This window comes from Balearica regulorum, chromosome 15, assembly GCF_011004875.1.
Source record: "Balearica regulorum gibbericeps isolate bBalReg1 chromosome 15, bBalReg1.pri, whole genome shotgun sequence".
Lineage (NCBI taxonomy): Eukaryota > Metazoa > Chordata > Aves > Gruiformes > Gruidae > Balearica > Balearica regulorum.
Window position 1 is genome coordinate 3,108,042 of NC_046198.1, and position 18,774 is coordinate 3,126,815.

General features: G+C 57.3%; 1 protein-coding gene across 1 annotated transcript; it reads right to left on the reverse strand.

Annotated features, from left to right (window-relative positions):
- Positions 1-37: 37 nt before the first annotated feature.
- On the reverse strand, positions 38-18,288 carry PGAP6 (post-GPI attachment to proteins 6). The gene is made up of 13 exons (XM_075767780.1): positions 18,107-18,288; positions 13,892-14,069; positions 12,081-12,288; positions 11,861-11,994; positions 11,239-11,504; positions 9,700-10,028; positions 8,903-8,996; positions 8,244-8,367; positions 7,403-7,539; positions 5,218-5,396; positions 3,456-3,602; positions 2,933-3,049; positions 38-2,424 (listed from the first exon to the last, which is right to left on the reverse strand). Exons 1-13 carry the CDS (start codon positions 18,201-18,203, stop codon positions 2,128-2,130), a joined length of 2,307 nt encoding a protein of 768 aa, XP_075623895.1. The 5' UTR covers positions 18,204-18,288; the 3' UTR covers positions 38-2,127.
- Between the last annotated feature and the right edge of the window lie 486 nt (positions 18,289-18,774).

Genomic DNA, 18,774 nt, shown 5'->3' on the forward strand with positions numbered 1-18,774 from the left:
TCCTTGCCCCATCGGCAACAACCCCAGCCCTCGCCTCTTTGCCCTCAAATACCATTACCTTTATTAAATTATAAAACCGTAAGCTTTAAAATTTACCGTATAAAATAATCACAGGTATTAACAGCAAAGAAAAAAAAAAATAACCTTTCCCCTCCCCACCCCCCAAGACACCAGAATTCGCTCAGATTTTACCGAAATAATCGACACCCCCTCCCCAGGCACCTAACAGCACCCTGTGCCAGGGCCAACAGTCGCGGAGAGGGGCAAAAAGCAGAATTTCAGTGATCAAACACAAAATAAACAATCACGTTAGCGGGATTTCTCACCCCAAAGCCCCCCCTGCTCTGCAGCATGGACGCCCTGGAAGGCGAAGGCCGAGGAGGAATTATTGCTTCTCTGGCTACCGGCAGCCCCCGGGCCAGGCCCGCAGCTGGGCACAGGCAGCGTGGGCCGTGAAGGAGCTGTGGTCACCTGCCACAGCACCGGGGCTGCAACCCCTCTGTGCAAACCAAGACTAGGGGGAAAAAGTGCCTAAAAGTGATATAAGTTCAAAGAAAGCCCCTGCGAGCTCAAGAGCCCCCCGCTCCCGGCACACTGCCCGGTGCCGTGGATGGCGGCAGCAGCAAAAGGAAAGGCGGGGGGAGGTGGGCGCAGGGGGGAGGAAGGTGGGCGCAGGGGGGAGGAAGGTGGGGAGCACCCTTTGCTCGTCCTGCGTCTGCTTAAAATGTCGGAGGAAGGGGAGGCAGAGGGATAAAGTGCAGAGCTGAGCAGAAGGCCGGGTGCTTTTCAAAGCCAAGAAACAACCCTGTTTCCTACAAACTAGGAGGCAAATCCTTCATTAATAGCTCTTTCCTCCCCAAAGCCACCTGAGGGGCTTTGTGGATGGGCTCCCGGCAGCACACAGCAGACAGACTGCCACTGGAATAAACCAGAAGGAACGATGTGTTTGAGCCCTTATCTATAGAATAAGGATGGGCAAAGACAACGGGCCTGCCTGCCTGCCGAGTTTCTGCCCTTGCCCTCTGAAGCCTGCGGGCCCTACGGTAAGGCTGAGGTGAGACGGACACCGCAAAGGAGACCGTGGTCACACGGTGAGCCCATGGCGATGCTAACGGCTGGGCTGGGACGCTGCCGGTGTCCCCGCGACTCCGCAGCACATCCAGCCTCCGCAGTGCAGCGGGCTAGGAGAGCAGGGGGTGCACAGCTTGGGCACCATCCTGGGCCACCTACACTGCCAGGGCAGAGCCGTGCACATGACGAAACCACAAAAGGGAGGAAGACGGTGAATACCTGAACATCGAGAGAGGAAGGAGCACGGGGCAGCAGCCTGGCTCCTTCCAGATAAGCTAAACTTAGACTAAACCCTGCACTGCTGTGGGTTTCACAGCTCTGGGTGAGATGCTGCTGATTCCTCTCACATGCCCTCCTGCAATTTTTTTTTTTCCGCTCACATTCCTGCCAAGCATGATCCTGAATCCAGGGCCCAAGTCCCAACCCTGTTCCTGCCCCCCCAGAGTCAGGACTAGGTAAGAGCAGCACTGCCTGTTTCACAGGGAGAGAAGCTCCAGACCCCCATGGAGATGGTGGCCAAGGGCCCAGCGCACGCCGAGATCAGCACCCTCCCCATCAGCACCAAGGGCATGCAGCAGCATTTGCCCCCCAGAGCAGAAGAAACCCGTTCTTCTCTTCCGTTCAAATGCTGAGTGCAGTATGGCCGGGGAAATCCTCATCCCACAGCCCTCTGCTAGGACAATGGGTGCAGGGAAGAGCCCAGCACCAAAGCCCCGGCTCCAGCTCAGCGTGGGCTAAGCCCAAGCCTCACAGATGCAGTAGGAGAGGAAGGAGGGTTGGCCATTTCCCCCAGGGCCACGGGGAGGTGGGAGACAGGCTATTCCTTGATCTAGAACCACAAAGAACCTGCCCCATCCCAGCAGAAAAGCAGAGGTGGCCTGAAACTTGCCTTCACAAGACAAGCCCACTGTCTTCATCTTTACACGCGGTCCATACTGCACTCTCCCGGCCAGTGAATGAGCATGTAAGAGGATTGCCAATGTGCGAGAGCAGGGCAGCCCAGGCAAAGAGCAACCTCACCAAGCCCTCCACCTCTGCGACCGGGAGCTGAGCAGTTCAGGTCACGGCATAGAGCTCCTCACGGTCGTTCTGGCAGATCTGATAACGACAAGTGAGTTTCTGTGACCAGGCCCAGGGCTTCTTATGCTTGTCCCGAGGAGGAAGCAGGAAAGCAACGCTGCAAGCCACCAGCACGTGCCAGATGCTGTGGGTGTAGTAATAGTTCTCATTGGTTTCCATGAATGCATATACTGAGATGGCAATGAAAGCCAAGGTGATCCCTGGGAGGAGGTAGAAAACCCAGCGCTTCCACGAGGAGGGGTAGCAGTGTTTGCGCTTCACTCCGTGGTGAACCTGGTGACGCGAGAGCACAGAAGGGTTAAGCCGCCAAACAGAAGCTTATGCAGGGAAAGAGGCAGCACTGCTGGACCCAGGAGCATCTGCCAACCTCGCAACAAGATGGCGTGCCTGCTGCCCCCGAGAATTCAGCCTCCCCCCTCCTTGGGCCCATCTCTTGTGGGCAAGAGCCCCTACCCAGCTGTGGCACCAAAACCAGGCATGCAGAGGGCCACGGCGATGCCACAACCCCGTCCAGGGCAACCCAGCCAGCCATTCTGTGACAACACCGCAGGTGCAGGTGTACGCTCAACTGGAGCTGCAGCAGCTGGGCTGTGCCGAGACCCGTAACTGTGGGATTTCTCAGCTACTGGAGGGATGGAAGGTGGAAGATGAATCCCTTGCCCTGTCCTGCCTCCACCTGGGTGTTTCAAGGAGATCAAGCCCTGCCTGTGGATCAGCCAGAGTGTGGGGTCTGCTCTGCCACCATCATTCCCCGGAGTCCTGCCTGGCTGCCCTTACTTACCCACGCTGCAATCATGATGACGAGGGCAAAGAGACAGGGACCCATCATGTTCCACACCCCTCTGCGGTCCAGCTGCAGGGACATGGCAATTAACAGGGTCCCCAAGACGAAAAGGACCTGGGAATGAGACACCACCACTATCATCATCAGCTCATCTGCTGCCACAGCACAGCCACCCATACCAGAGCAGGGAGGACATCACCTCCTGGCCACTCAGCCCTGCGTGCGTGCAGGACTTGGGAGCAGAACCTTCAGGAGGAGAAGCCAGAGGACCCACAAACCTTTCCTGCAAATCTCAGTCCCTTCAGACCCAGTCCCTACAAGCACGCAGGTTCACGATCCAAACTCCTGGGACAAAACAACCCACTGGTTTAAAAATTGGGGTGGCATTGGGTGACAAACAGGCTTTGTCCCCAAGCTGGGCTGTGTCATTAAAACACAGCCTTGAGAGGGCTCAGCATGGCCACCCATGGCTTGGCTGGCCCAGGTCTGGCCCTGCCACGCGGGGTTACCTGACACTCACGTATTTCAGGATCTTTTTCACCCGGGACATGCACAGGATCGTCACCCAGATGGACACCACAGAGCCCAAAAAGTCACAGTACTGTAGCGTGTCGTAGTCCATGATGCACATCACCGCGACACCTGGCTGGTCACACGCGTGGTAGAACTACAGCCGGGGACAAAAGCAAGAGCCAGCATGAATTCAGCAGCACCACGTGGCTTTCTAGGAAGGAGGGGCAGGAGAAGGCTCAGCCCATGGCAGCCAGGATCCCTCCTGGCAGTGCCTCCAGGAAGCTCCACCAAACCACCGTGACATTACGGAAAGCAGATGAGAGCAGCCATCACCCTGCACCCTCCCAGCCGCAGCCGAGAGCTCCTGGGGCAGCACTCTTCAAGCGTGCAATGCGCCAACCCCACCTCCGCTCCCCGGGTTCCCACCCTGTATTGGGTTTGCGTGGCAAGGTTTGGGTAGCGGGGGGCCTACAGGGGTGGTTTCTGTGAGAAGGTGCCAGAAGCTTCCCCCATGTCTGATAGAGCCAAGGCCAGCTGGCTCTAAGACAGACCCACTCCTGCCCAAGGCCGAGCCCATCAGCGACGGTGGTAGCGTCTCTGTGATAACAGAGTTAAGAAGGGGTGGGGGAAAACCAAAACACAGCAACTGCAGCCAGAGAGAGAGGAGTGAGATGTGGGAAACTCTGCAGACACCAAGGTCACTGCAGAAGGAGGGGCAGAAGGTGCTCCAGGCACCAGAGCAGAGATTCCCCTGGAGAAGACCATGGTGAGGCAAGCTGTCCCCCTGCAGCCCGTGGAGGTTGATGGTGGAACAGATATCCACCTGCAGCCCGTGGAGGACCCCACACCCGAAGGAGGCTGTGGCCCGTGGGAAGCCCATGCTGGAGCAAGCTCCTGGCAGGACCTGTGGACCCGTGGAGAGAGAAGCCCACGCCAGAGCAGGTTTGCTGACAGGACTTGTGACCCTGTGGGGGACCCACGCTGGAGCAGTTTGCTCCTGAAGGTCTGCACCCCGTGGGAGGGACCCACACCGGAGCAGTTCGTGAAGGACTGCAGCCCGTGGGAAGGACTTATGTTGGAGAAGTCCATGGAGGACTGTGTCCCATGGGAGGGCTCCCAGGCTGGAGCAGGGGCAGAGTGTGAGGAGTCCTCCCCCTGAGGAGGAAGGAGCGGCACAGACACCGTGTGATGAACTGACCACAACCCCCATTCCCCGTCCCCCTGTGCTGCTGGGAGGAGGAGGGAGAGAAATGGGGAGTGAAGTTGGGCCTGGGAAGAAGGGAGGGGGTGGGGGGAAGGGGGTTTAAAATTTATTTTTTGTTTCTTATTATCCTACTCTGATTTGATTGGTAATAAATTACATTAATTTCCCCAAGTCGAGTCTGTTTTGCCTGTGACAGTAACGGGTGAGTGATCTCCCTGCCCTTATCTCGACCCACAAGCCTCCCGTTATATTTTTCTCTCCCCTGTCCAGTTGAGGAAGGGAGTGATAAAGCAGCTTTGGTGGGCACCTGGTGTCCAGCCAGGGTCGACCCCCCCACACCCCCAAATATAAGTACCCGCAGTGAGGGTGGAAGAGCCCAGTGAAGATAACATTCCTGCCAAGCTCTGCAGGGGCAGGACGTGTCCATGGAGGTGCTTGCCCCATGATCCTAGAAGCTCCTTGTGCAGCTCCAGGATGAATTGTTCCACCAAGGACTTCAGTCTGGTGCAACATTCCCGATGCTCAGGGGGACCTGGCAGGGGACCCGACAAAAGGCAATCCCTACCGTGGAAAAGAACATGGTGTAGGTGTAGACGGAGGCCTCCACCAGGTAGTAGCGATAAACAGCAACCGCTATTGCCGGCAGGAACATGAGGTTGCTCAGGGTGAGTAGGAGGGTGGCCAGGTTCTGCACAGCGACAGACTGGGCCTTGGTATCGTCCGTGCAGCTCCACCCGCCCCAACCTGCAGAGCAGAGAGGCTTGTGTGGGATCTCGCATGCCCTACCTCGTCCTCCCGCAGCACCCAGCGGGAGCCTGGGATGCCTCAGAAGCAGCAGTCGCACCCCTGGACTATCCCTGAGCCTCCTGCCCCTTGCTCCACCAGCCAGTCACACTCCTGTTCTTGGCACAGTCTCGTTACTCATCACATGCTCTGCTGTGGAAAGCCCTGGGGAACCCCAGCAGAGCCCCATGTCTGCTCTGAGGACATCCCCCAGGTTGTTCCCACGTAGCAGAGGCCATCCTACACCCAGCATGGGTCTGTCCAGGCTGGCACTTTTAATCCCTACAGTAAGTCCACACACATGCTACTTGCTGGTGGTACATCAAGCATTCAAGGCTCAGATGCTTCAATGATGGTGTAAGCTGGGTGCAAGATCCCTACAGATCCCAGGAACCAGGGTGGAGAATGATCCACAGCCACTGTGCTCCTGTCCAGGCCAGCTCAGGTTGCTCTGGGCCTTGCCCAACTAAGTTTTGAAGATCTCCAAGGGTGGAGACCTGGATGCTGTGCAAGGATGAACAACTCTAACAGGGGAAAATTTGTCATCTTCAATTTATCTGGAAGTTTCCTTGCTGCAGCCCATGTCTGCGGCCTCTCGCCCTTTCCCTGTGCTCGCCCAGAAGAGCCCAGCTCCAGGGTCCCTGTAACCCCTGTGGGCAGCGGAAGGTGCGACCCGATCCCCCTCCACCTCCTCCAGGACGAGCAAACCCAACCCATGGTGACACCCAGGTCCGTGCAGGACAGCGGGAGTGAAGGTTTCCTAGAGGACAGTGCACGACAGGGCACAACTCCCAGCCTGCTGCCTGGGTATCAGGACTGAGCTGAGACAGCCTCCTGTAAACACAAACCTGTGGGGTTTTTTTGGGTTGTGGGTTTTTTTTAAATTTAAATTATTTTAATTCAGGATTAGGATGCCTGTGCCCTCCTTTCAGGGAAAGGAGGTCAGTCACAGGGCAGCCTGGGTACGTGCAGGCACTGCCCGGTCAAGGAGCAGAGTTAAACATAGCATCCACCCCGTCACGGTGCCACCAGACGCCGAGCCAGCAGCTCTGCCCCTGCTGCCAGCTCCCTGCCCGGCAGGGCCCCGGCACGCTGCGCTCTCCACTTTATTTCTGGGTCACCAATATGCAGATGGGGCATTTTTCTCCGAGTGATTCAGCAGAAAGCTGTCCTCAGCCCGATTCCCTGGTTCCCTTGGGGTACTCTGTGCTTCCCAGAACCCGGCACCCCTCAGGGAAATTAGGATGCTGTTCTCCGCCTCGCCCCTCACCCGTGGTCAGCGCTGCAGCACACAGTGGGGACGTCCTGGCTCCGGCCCAGAGCAGCACTGAACCACGCTTGGCCTCGTCCTTCTGCTGACAACAGACACACGTACCCGCCCAAGCACAGCGGAGCCGTCGTCTTCCCTACACCACTGACTACCGCCCGTCTTCTCATCCCATTAAGATAATTAGTAGCTGACACAGATATTCCTCCTCCAGGGGCACCTCCAAGTCTGAGGAACGGCCTTGCGTGACCACAGCAGGAGACAGAGCACCATGGCAAAGCACCAGCAAGGACCTCATCGCGTCCCATACCAGCACCCTGCGCAATAAAACCCTCTGAAAGGCGCAGGCTCCGACGCAGGCATTTTCAGGCAGCCCTACCGGCACCCCGATCTCTCTGGGGATGCTCAGAAGCACCTCTCCAAGCCCTGGGAAAAGCAAAACTCCAAGCTGTCCTCAGCCAGATTTCCCATTCCCCCTGGGGTGCTCTGTGCTTCCCAGAACACAGCACCCCTCGGGGAAGTCAGGATGCTCCCAAAGAGGCCACCGCGGGTGCTGAGGGCTCTTTCGGCAGGCGCTGCGACACCAGGCTGCTCCCGGCAGCCACGGCAGACCCCAGGCTCCCCTCCCCAAACACCACCACCGAAAAAAGCGCCCTCCCCTCGGGGAGGATGGCAAGATTTGCTCGGAACATGCACTCACCGGCCTTGCAGCTGCAGCCAGCATAGAGGTAGCCGTGTCTTCTCAGGAGGCTGCACTGTCCGTACGGCCCACAGTCGTTGAAGCAGGGGGTGAGGTATGCGAAGACGGTCACTTTGGCTTCTGCGGCGTTACATTCACTGCAGGGAGAGCAGGTCGCGTTGGCACCCCGGTCCTTCAGGGCAGCCTCGTGCCCAGGGAGCGCTCTGCTCCGCAGGGTCAGGCCACGCTCCTGCATGCAGGCTCCCCACTATTTCGGAATCTGCTCCGTCTCTCCCAAGGGCTACGAGCAGAGTCGTCTCCCTCTCCACTCGGACTGCCAAACCGATGTGCAGGCAGGTGCCAGCTCTCCCCAGATCCCCCCAGCAGACCCCAGCGCCCACGACTGGTCCTCAGGACCAGCATCGCCAGCACTGTTTTACAGCACGCTCGGCCCCTTACGCAAGGAACCAGCAGGAAGGCAAACCGCAGGAGTACGGGCACAGCTGCCTGCATCTCAGAGACCCATCGAAGGAGTAACAGCAGCATTTTTCATTTACCAATTCATCACCTCAAAATCCACCTGGGGAAGGGGAAGCTCCTCCAGGCAGGCTCTGCCACGTGCAGGCAGCACAAGATGTGCCAGCTCGGCACCAGAGAAGCTGCTCGGGTGCTCACGAGAGAGCAAGGCAGCGCTGCCACCCACATCCTTCCCCCTCCGCAGCCACAGCTGTACTGCTGCCAGGCGAGACGAGCCCACGGCCCAGCGGTGAGGACAGATTTGCTCACACTAGCCAAGGGCGGCGGGATGCGGAGGCAGAGTGCTCTGAACCGGCCCCGAGGCGGGACGACAGACCAGACTCACCCCTGGCCCTTCGGGCAGAGGAGCTCCAGGGAGAGGAACCAGTCATCCGTCTGTGGGTACAGGACAATCAGCGTTGCTTCCACAGAGGACGTGCTCACGCTCAGAGGGTAGCCCTGGAAAAAAGCTTAAAGAAAAGAGGGTGCTGTGGTGTGCCAAGACTAGGGGAGAAGGGCTCCCAGCAATCTCAGGCTGAGACCGATTGCACAGGAATTGCACAGGAGCCACCTCCTGTGGCTCCTTCCTCTCATCCTCAGGAGGTACCAGGGGGATGGAGAGGACCCTTGCTCCCAGGACCCTTGGTTTTCCTTTCATCTCAGCTCTCAGTACCTGCCTAGACAGCACAGGGCATCTGGAACAGCCTGCTTGCTTGGCTAGTCCTCCAGGGCAGAGCTCTGCACACCAGCGATGCCTCGACCATCCCCAAACCTCCTGCCAACAAGGCTGGAAGAGCCCCAGCTGGTAACCAGACCTTCCTTTGGTGGAGGCTAACTCCCGGTGCACCCCAGCACGCTGGGCACATGCCAACACAAAGACCTCAGGAGGGTTTGTGCTAAAATCAGCTTCACTGGGACACCTCAAAAAGTCCCGAGTGAGTTAACAGCTCACGAGGTCTAAGGGCAAAGCCCGGAGCTGGCATCGGGCGCCAGCGTCTCTCATACCTGTGCTGCAGTTCTGCGTGGCATTGAGGGACAGCACCGGCGAAGCAGCACTCACACACGCGACCACGGTGGCATTGGCCAGGCCCACGGACGTCTGTGCAAACAGAGCAGCGTCCCACGTTAGAGCGCCCCGATGCCACCCCCCTGCACGATTCATCTCCCACGCTGCAGGAGCGGCAGGCCACAATAACTCCTGTGGATCAAGGTCACCCGTCAATTCAGCCAAATTTCTGGGCAAACCTGTGCTTGCCTCACCCTGCACTGCCGTCACGTTCCATGCCGGCTGAAAGGCAAGAGAACCTCCCGGGGACTGCCCCAAAGCTGGGACACTCACACATCGCTTCAGCACGAGCACAGGGTGGCAGAAGTCAGAGGCAACAGGACACCAGGCTAAGCCCTGCTCCCACCCTCAGGAAGTTACACAGAATTTCAGGGGGCTGATTTCTGGGGTGTCACTGAAGGAGCCCAGGAATCAGCAACTTGGGCAGAACATCCCTGGGTTTCCCTGCTCAGTCTCCTCTCCTGGTGGCAAGGCGCCAGGCTCCCGTGGAGAAGATGGCGTTGCAGCTGCTTTCCATTTCATCTCCTCTGCGTCACTGCCACCACATGCCAGCAAGCTGTGGCATTTGAATTGGAGCTGGCAGGTGGGACATGCTGGAAGTGGCTAAAACAGGCTCGGAGTATGTTGTGACAACAAAGAGAAAGAGAAATAGACCCACTGGTACCTACAGCCCCTGGAGTTTGCTGAAAAAACAGCCCCGCAAAGGGGAGACAATCCCATCGATCCGCCTCCGCACCTTGTTAAGCAGGAGGCTGACCACGAGGGAACCCCCGCTGTCCATGCCAGTGTTCAGGCTGAGGAGGAGGATGGTCGGGGAGAGGGTGTTCACGGGCACGCTGGGACCGTTCAAGAGCCTGTAGCGCACAGACACCACATCCAGGTCTTCACGAACGACGGGCTGGTTCTGCAGACAGAAGCTCCTCTGGTTGGACGCGTTGCGCAAAGCCTCTCTGGTAGTCAGAGCGGAGCTCCCTGCCGCTCCTGTGCTACCCAGTCTGGGACCAGTTTGGCTCTGGTTTAGGCTGCTGAAGTTAAGGAATGAACTGGTACTTCCCGGTCTGCAAGCTGTAAAGCAAAAAAGGAGAGGAATCAGCACGGCCAGGACCAGCAACTCCTCCAGGGAGGGCCCCAGCAGCTCCAGACCCTCAAGTGACAGCACAAACTGGGGGTATTTCAGCTGGTTCATGCACTGCAGGATTGGTTACAGCTCCTGAAAGGCACCGTCTTTGCAGGGGGAACTCTAACATCAGCATCCACAAGTTGGGACACTGACGGAAGCCAGATGGTGGTACAGTGGGTGGAAGCACCCTGGAGCTGCGGGGAAGGGAAGAAGGGATAAGGCACAGCATCATAACACATCACATACCCAGGGAGTACTCGCTAGCCGTGGCGGAGCGCTGCACTGAGCTGTCCCATAACCATGGCCTGCACGAAAGTCTCTACCAGTCCCCCAGACACCAGCAGACTGGGCTGAGCAGAAGAGAGAAGCTAACCCAACGTAGCTACGGGCACAGGACATCATGCCACGGCAGACGGAGCTAAATGTGACACTTGGAGTTGCGCTGCTGGAGCCTGTCCATCGCTCCCAGAGACACTAGTGCTCCCTCTTAACACATGCAGGCCCTCCAGCACACGGGACGAGGCTCTGCTTTGAGGAGGGGATGGCAGAACCCCCAGCAGAAGAAAACTTTAAAAATGTACCTAGTTGGTGAGCTTCCAAGAGTCAAACAGGGATTATGGTCACGTAATAAGAGGATGCAAAGGTGCCTATCACAGCCACAAGAACTTGTGACTTCCTGAGTCACAAGGTGTCACCTGAAATGGTGACATCCCCTCACTACAGCCCAAGATATTACCCCAAGTAAACCTCTGTGAGATGGTTTCCTGTCTGTAGCCTGCTTATGGCCAACTGATAGTCAACCTATCATTACAGTCCGGTGCATCTATCCAAAACTATTCTCCCCACCAGCTTTTAAGCCAGCCAGTGCTTCCCAAACAGCCTTTGGAAAATATAGTTGCTTCAGAGATCCCAAACTTTTCAGGCATTTCCAAAACAGGCAGCTCCAGGGAGCATCCCTCTTGGGTGAACACTGGAACCTTCGCTTTTGACCCCAAAGCAACAACAAGGCCTCAGCCCCCAAGGTTATGCCCAGGCAACCAACATGCTGAGGAACCCAGGCCAGCATAGCCAGCCACCCAAAGGCCCAAGAGAGACACAGCAGACACAAAGTTCCCTCTGGTCCTTCCCATAGGGCTAGAGAAAGCGGAAGCTCACCTGTGAAAGAAGCCAGCATCTCCACCGACACACTGGCATTGGCAGCGCCGAGACTCTCCACCATGATCTGCAGCCACTTCTCCCAGGGGGGCGAATCCAGGGCCAGGCTGCAGTTTACGTTCCCCGTGCAGGTGATGATCCTCTGGAAGGACTGGGGCAGCGTGATGGAGCCCAGCACTACCCGCACGGCACACGCTTTCTGTTCGCTCGTCACGCAGCTTCGCAGCTCAAACCGCATCCCTGCGGCATGCTTGGGAACAAAGACCCTGCAGGAGGAGGGACCAGCAGTTTGCAGAGCTTCTACTCTCAACAGAAGCCAGCCCACCGCAGTCCCTGGGGCTTTGTGGCAAGAACTAGATTGCTCTGGTCGGTGTTGTGAAAATCCTTCCCAAGGGAAACATGTCAAAGAACTAAAATTCCTGCAGCTGAACCGCTAAGACCACCTGGGAAGAGTCGAATAAGGGCACTCGTGTGCTCCCCATGCAAACCCAACCACTGCTGCAGGGAGCTCAGCAAACAGGCTCGGAGAACCCCCCACGTGCAAACAACAGTGGCTTCCCCTAAGCAGCACCCGTGGGAAATCCCACTCCTCCACGTCTTTCCATCTGCTGCTCTCACTCACTTGACATGCAGTGGCTTAGCAGGCGAGACGACGGTTTGTGGCATGGCAACACCAGGCTCCAGAACAGGCATATCGGTGAGCCTGAGTACAAACATATCTGCCTGGAACATATAGGGGCACGGAGTGGAGAAACCCTGCAGGAGGGGAGAGCAGACGGGTCAGCTGTGACGAGACACACCGGGCAGAGTACGATGGCCGAGACCCTCACCAGGACCCGCACCTTCACTTCAATCCTGCCAGCAGCCTCAGGGAGATGGGCAGCGATGAACCAGGCTCCGGCAGCGGGGGTGGTGACGTTCACAAAGGTGGTGTTTTGCACAGCACTGCTCAGAGTGATGCTTATGTTATAGGAAGGACGGACGGTTGCATTTGCAGGAAAACGAGTGCCCAGTGGATTAATTACAGGAGGGGCTCCATAGCGAAAGTGCCTGCCAGAAAAAACAGAATGAGAATAAATTGAGGGATGTAAAGACGCTGGCAAGACAAACTGAGATACAAACTCATCAGTGAACACCCAGGTTGGCCTGGGATGGGAGAGGGAGCAGGCTGGAAAAACCTCATGTTTTCAAGTGGACCACAAGAGCGATCGTTTTCATCTGGTGAGGACTGGCTGCTATTAGCTTATCCAGGATTTATTTAGAGATTGGTTTAACTTGGCTGCTTATTAAGATAAGGATTTACATGGTTCCATCAAGCCTGAAAGCAAATTTCCACACTTACTAAAGGTTAAGCCCCAGCCTCAAGACTACTCCTTTTTTTATAAGCATCAGCAAATTCCCCATCTAGGCTAAATCATCAGCGAAGAGCTTTCATTTCCCAGCTAAGATCCGCATCTTGCCTAGTTCCTCTTAAGGAGGGTGGGCAGACAGACTGAAGAAATGCTCACCAGGAAGGGCCCATGCCGGTTTCAGTATCCCAGCACTTCTGCTCTCCAGATAAGCAGCCCCATGTTCAAAGCAGCAGAAAAGCAGGCAGCTAAGCCATACACAGGATATTTATTCAGGCAACCAATCTGGCATTTAATTTGCTCGCTTTGGGACTGCTAGAGCATTGCAACAGAACAACGGAGGTCCAGCTAGCAAGCGTGACAGGTGATGTGTTATCAACCTGTTTGAGCTTAGCTGGGCTGGTCTTCATCTCTTAGGGTATCGTTTAGCTGCTGCCTTGTCCCTCACATCCCCACACTACTGGAAACCTTTCTGGGAAGTAGAAAGTAGGAAGATCATCTGTACCAGGCTGCTCTGGAGCAACTAAGAGCACCAGTCTGTGCCCAGGACAGACCAGGGAAGCGCAAGCCAAGCGGCAAACTTCAGTCACCGCCGAGACCTCTGTGGAGCGGGTGCCAGAGACCCACGTGCCTCCAAGGACACGATCTGCCCAGGAAACTTTGGGCCCTCCCAAAAATACAGCTCAGAGTCTCACCCCACCTGCATGTGTTTGACCTCAAATCCCCCAACAACTCAAGTACTGCTTTAAGCTGTGCTTCTTTCACTGGCACTGAGTTTGCAATCTTCTCATGCTCTTGTGTCTGCAGGACTCAGCATTCCTCTCCTATCTCTGCTCCACACAGAGCCAACATCTCTCAAGAAGTATCCCCAGTCTCTTCAGTTCCTCTGTACAGGGGAATTTGTCCGTCTCCAACCGGTTTGGGTCCTCTCAAGCCCCTTGCAGTTCTGCCACATCCTTTGGTATCACGCATAAGATCCTGCCAGGCACAGAAATGTCCAGGAACACCTTTGCTCAGGAGCAGCACCACCAGTCTCACTGTGAAGCCCTGTCCAGTGTTCCTAAGGCGTCTCTTAGACATCACGTCTGATAAGACAGCCCCAGACCCACTGGTAACGTGAACACAAAATGCTCCTACAGGTTTAAACACAGATTTTGTGCCAGTACGTTAAGAAACTATGGCTGCTGCAACGGGGGAACAGACACCCAGCCTCCTACAACCAACCAACCACAGCCGTGAGCAGCAAGGACAAGAGAAGGACAGGAAGCTCACGTGGGCCAGCACTGGCACAGGGACATACGTACACTGTGATGTCCATGTTGGTGCACTCGGGTCCTTTCCCCCGGGACGCTTGCAGGAGCCAGCGAAGCAGCACAGTGTCTTCCGGCACATGGAAGTGGAAGAGCTTGGCGTTCCCATACCAGCTGTAGAAGGACAGCTTCTGCGCGCTCTGAGAGAAGTACTCGGAGACATACAGGGAGTCTGAAAGGGAGAGAGCACAGCAGTGGCTGGGGCTGCAGGGCTACACCCGCCCACAGCAGCTTTAAGGTTGCTGGAGAAGAGCCCTTGGCGTCCCTGATTTCTCATCCCTGTCCCATTAGATACGTGGCGATTCACGTTGCTCCTCCGGCCAGAACCACCCACACCCCTGCACCAAAACTGTCACCTGGAGCCAGAAAGCACTAAAAGATGCCTTAACTATGCTCTGCGAGGTGTGCTCCGAGGATGACAGATCACCAGAGACACTGAGGAGGAGGTCAGGAGGAAAGGTTGATGGCACAAGAAAAGGCGATGGAGTGGGCAGCAGCAAGCCCTGGGGCAAATGGCACAGAGCAGATGGGTGCAGGTAGTGCAGGGGCGCTCTGGGCCCCAGCAGCGGTTTGTGGTACCAACAGGCAAGAGCTGTGCCCTCGTCCGTCTCTGCTGAGCGCATGGGCTGATGTTATCGGTCTTACCCAGCTCAGGAAACAGGTACTGCACAACATGCTGCCTACCTGTGACACGCAACGTGATGAAAATTCATGCGCTGCAAACCTAACTCTGCTTTCAGACATACCTGCCAAAGTCTAAAGATTTCCCTACCTGGAAGAAAGGCTGCTGGGATAGCGAGAACAGCCCCAGGGTAGGCTGAAAAGCCACGCAAAAGGACAACAGCTATTCAGTCCAAGTGCCATCAGGACTAACTAGATCCTCCATCCATCCATCCATCCATCCATCCACCCAGCTGTGCCTAGAGATCACCCCCAGCCTGCTGATAATTTCACCTGCAAAATTATATTACGTTATTGTCAGCAAGAAGCCAGCCAGACTGCAACTCAGGGACGGAAAGGAAACATCACAGCGGGGGACAAAACCGCATGGAGACGGCAGAGCCAAGGCCGTGCCGCCCACCCGAAAACAAGGTTGATAACAGTCAGCAAGGGGGTAGAAGAAGATGTCTTCACATCTCTGACAAGTCCTCCCAGATGCTCCTTTCCTACTCTGGAATTCCCTGGAGTGGGGAGAAACCGTGGCACCTTCCAGACGCAGATTCTTCGTTTCTACCAGAGAATAAAGCAGCAAGCACAGTTTAACTTGCCTCTCTCCAACGCTCCACAGGGTCGTGTTGGAAACACAGAGGACCCGACTGAGTTTAAGAAAGATGCCAAAGAAAGAGGGAAACAGTGCTCAGGGAGGGCCAGAGCCTTGGGATGTACTTCATACCAAGAGGAACCTAATCCTAGCAGGAACTACGATTCATGGCCCAAAGCAGGAGGCACGCCGGCCTGCACCCACAGCGCTGGAAAGAGACAGGAACGGTAATCAGGGGTTTAATTCCCTGGCAAATTACCAAGCCTAAGCCTCCGGGCACCCTGCAAATCCATCAGGGAAAGGAGGAAACAGGAAAGCAAGAAATACCAGCCATGCAAGCTAACCGGAAGATTCGCTCGTGGAGGAAGAGCGCGGCCGCCTCGCCTCGCCGTAGGGGCTGCCCCAGCCACGCACCCACCGGGTCCAGCCAAGGGAGCAGCGCTTGCAGCACCTTAACGCACGGGGCCAGGCGAGGTGACGGGGAGGGTGAGCCCCGGGCAGGACGGCGAGGAGTCCACAGCAGGCGGGCAGAGCTGTCCAGCTGCAGTCCCCACGCCAGGGTAACGCTGCTCTCCAGGCCAGCAAGGAGCAGAGACCACAAAAGGGGCTTTTCAAGCGAATGCTCCCTGGCTGCAGCGCCAGCGCAGTGCGTGGGCTATTGCAGACAAGAGCTGGCTGTGATGCCCTACGAGCCCAGTTACATTTCACACACAGGAGCTACAGAAGGGCAGCGGTCTGTATCAATACATCTATATGCATCCATACCCCCAGCTGTGCTCCGCATGCACACGCCACGTTCATTTCTGGAAGTCCACGGAGTTGTTTGGGCACAGGATGAGTGCAGACAGGGACACAAAGAGCGATTAGAGCTGGGAGAGCCCCGGTCCTCCTCGATGCAACAGGTCCCGTCAGACAGCCTGCACGGGGATAAGCCCTCCTGCCTTGGTGCAAGCTGCTCCAACCCCTCGGGCTGTCAGGCTCTGCACGGCCAACAGCCACAGTCACCACCCGTCCAGCACGTCCTCACGAAGCTGAAGCAGGATTTGTGTGGTTTTTGGGGAGGAGAGGGCAGGCAGGCTGCAAAATTAAAAACTCAAGTAATCAGCAGTGCTATTTATTAAGGACTGGTCAATTATATGGAGCAAGCTCAAGCGCAGTAACAGGTCAAAGGCAGGTCTGCCTACCTGCCCTGCCCACGTGCTGCCTGCACCAGGTTTAGCAGCAGCTGCGGCCGTACCAACAAATCACCGGCGCGGACAAAATCCACGCAAACAGCTTCTCACGGTGACAACCGGCCAAGCCCCTGCTCTCAGGCTGTGCTGGGCGGCCGAGAGCTGCACCCAGGGAGTAGGTAAGCTGACCCTCCGCCGGGGCTGACGAGGAAATATCACAGGCAGATAAGGTGAGTATCAGCAGGGAAAAGCCTGAAAGACAGGTCACCGCAGGCGAGGTGTGTGCTCCAGCAGCCCATTTGCATCGAGGGAGCGTACTCCAGTATTTGCTGTCTGTCCCTATGCTCTGCACCAGCACGACAACACCTGCAAAGTACCGCTCGACTGTCCCATGATGTAAAACCGGCCTTTAAACTGAGCAAGGGAGTTGTCAAATGGATGCTGTTTCCATCCTCTCCCATACAGATCTCACATAAGCAGATTTCAAACATATTATGCAAAAAACCAAAGTGTTTTTAAGACAAGAAACAAAATGCAGTAGAATCACAGATGCAAAGAGGAGACACGTTATTTGAATTTCAGAATAAAGAGCCACCTGCAATAGCTTGGGTTTGTTTGTCCAAAGATGATCTCATGGTAGTTTTAGGAAATGATAACCTTGACTGCTGGTTTCAGGGCTTCCCATCAAGAGGATGAAGCCATCATTTCAAAGTAGACACTGTGTAAAGCTATGCAGACGGCAGTAAGTCTGACTCTGGACAAGACATGGCTATAGGGCAAGGTGTTTGGCCATTTACAACATAACAGAAACCCTATTCCTTTAGATCAGGTCAAAAATCCTTCTTTCAGTGTTCCAGAAAGAAGACTCCTTGTTCTCTGCGGAGGAGCTGATCTTCACCGGCTCCCAGAGCTAACCCTACAGGGGCATTCCGGCGGGACGGCGCCGAGACAAACCAACCACCACACCTCAAGCATAGGGTAGCTCTCCAGGGCTGGGAACCCAGCTAGCAGGATGCCAGGGGAGGGTGGGCCTGGGGCAAAAGGCCATCGCACCCATCGGCTCCCCGGTGCAGCCTCCCTGCTTTGCAGACTATGAGGAAGTGATAACCACCAACAGCAGATAGCCATTGCTCGGGCACCAGCCTATCTCTGTGACGTGGCGAAGTAGGTGAACAACCTTCACCTCCCCGAACCCTTCCAACACTGCACCCACTGACCGGCGCGGGAGGCACGGTCCCCAGGGACCATAGACCCCCAGCACCACCGTGACGAGCGTCCCACCGCTCTGCCAAAACCCCCGCTCCCGCCCAGCTGCCTTGATGCACTGGAAATAAAGTAACCTGAAAACAAAGCCAAACCAAGCAAAACAACCACAGTCACTACAAATACAGCAGAAACCCCTCTGGGTCCAGGCCTGACCTCTCGCTGCTCTGCAGCGCCCGACACCGGTGCCGCTCCACCGGAGACGGTTCCCAGAGCCCCTGAGCACCCACATCACCCGGGAAATCACGAAGCCACCCCAAAGCCAGCCCTGGCAGGAGCTGCGGGACTCAGAGCAGCTCCCGGGGCTGCGCGGCAGAGAAGTCCCCGCTCGCTTTAACGTACCCCTCTTGGCTTCCCACCGGCGCCTCTGCCCCCCGGGACCCTCGTCACCCCACGGGCGGGCGGTCATGCCCCCCAGCCCGGCTACCTCTGCCAGACGCGCCCCTCCGTCCGAGCCCCGGTGCCCTCGGAGCATCCCCACACTGCCCCCCCCCATCCCCGGCCGGGACTCACCGGGGCCGGTGCGGTTGCCGCGGCCGGCGGGGAGCGCCAGGAGCTGCAGCAGGAGCAGGAGCAGCAGCCGGTGCGGCGGGCCGGCTCCCCGCGCCATGGCCGCCCGGCTCTATCCCGGCATCGCCGCCCGCCGCCCGCCCCGCAGCGCCATCGCCGCCGCCGCCGCCGCCGCCCGCTTCCGCCGGCCCGCTCCGCCCCGGCCCGCCCCCGGCGGAACCGCCCCCCTCCTCCCGCCGCCACCGGAGGAGCAGCCGGGGCGGGCCCGGGGCAGCCCCGGACGGGCATGGGGACCTCTGGTCTCGGGGCAGCCCCGGGACCCCCGGGATGAAGCGGGGACCTGGGGCTGCCCGCAGACCGGAGGGGCCTTGGGGGGCGGGGGGGACAAGCCTGGGGCTTGCGGGGTGCCCAGATCCTGAGGCAGCCCCAGCACCGAGCTGGGAACACACACACCCCACCCCCCCTGTCCTGGGGACCCCCGTGATCCTGGGGAAGTCCTGGAGCCCTGTCAGGACCCCAAGACCCCGGATAACCCCAGGCAGCCTTATGACCCAGAGACATCAGATGGTCCTGGGGTCCTGCAGCACCCCAATACCCCAAGAGGTCCCTGAGAGCCCCAGGAGAGTGATTTGGGGCGAGGGGGCTCAAAATCCCAGGAGCACTCTGGACCC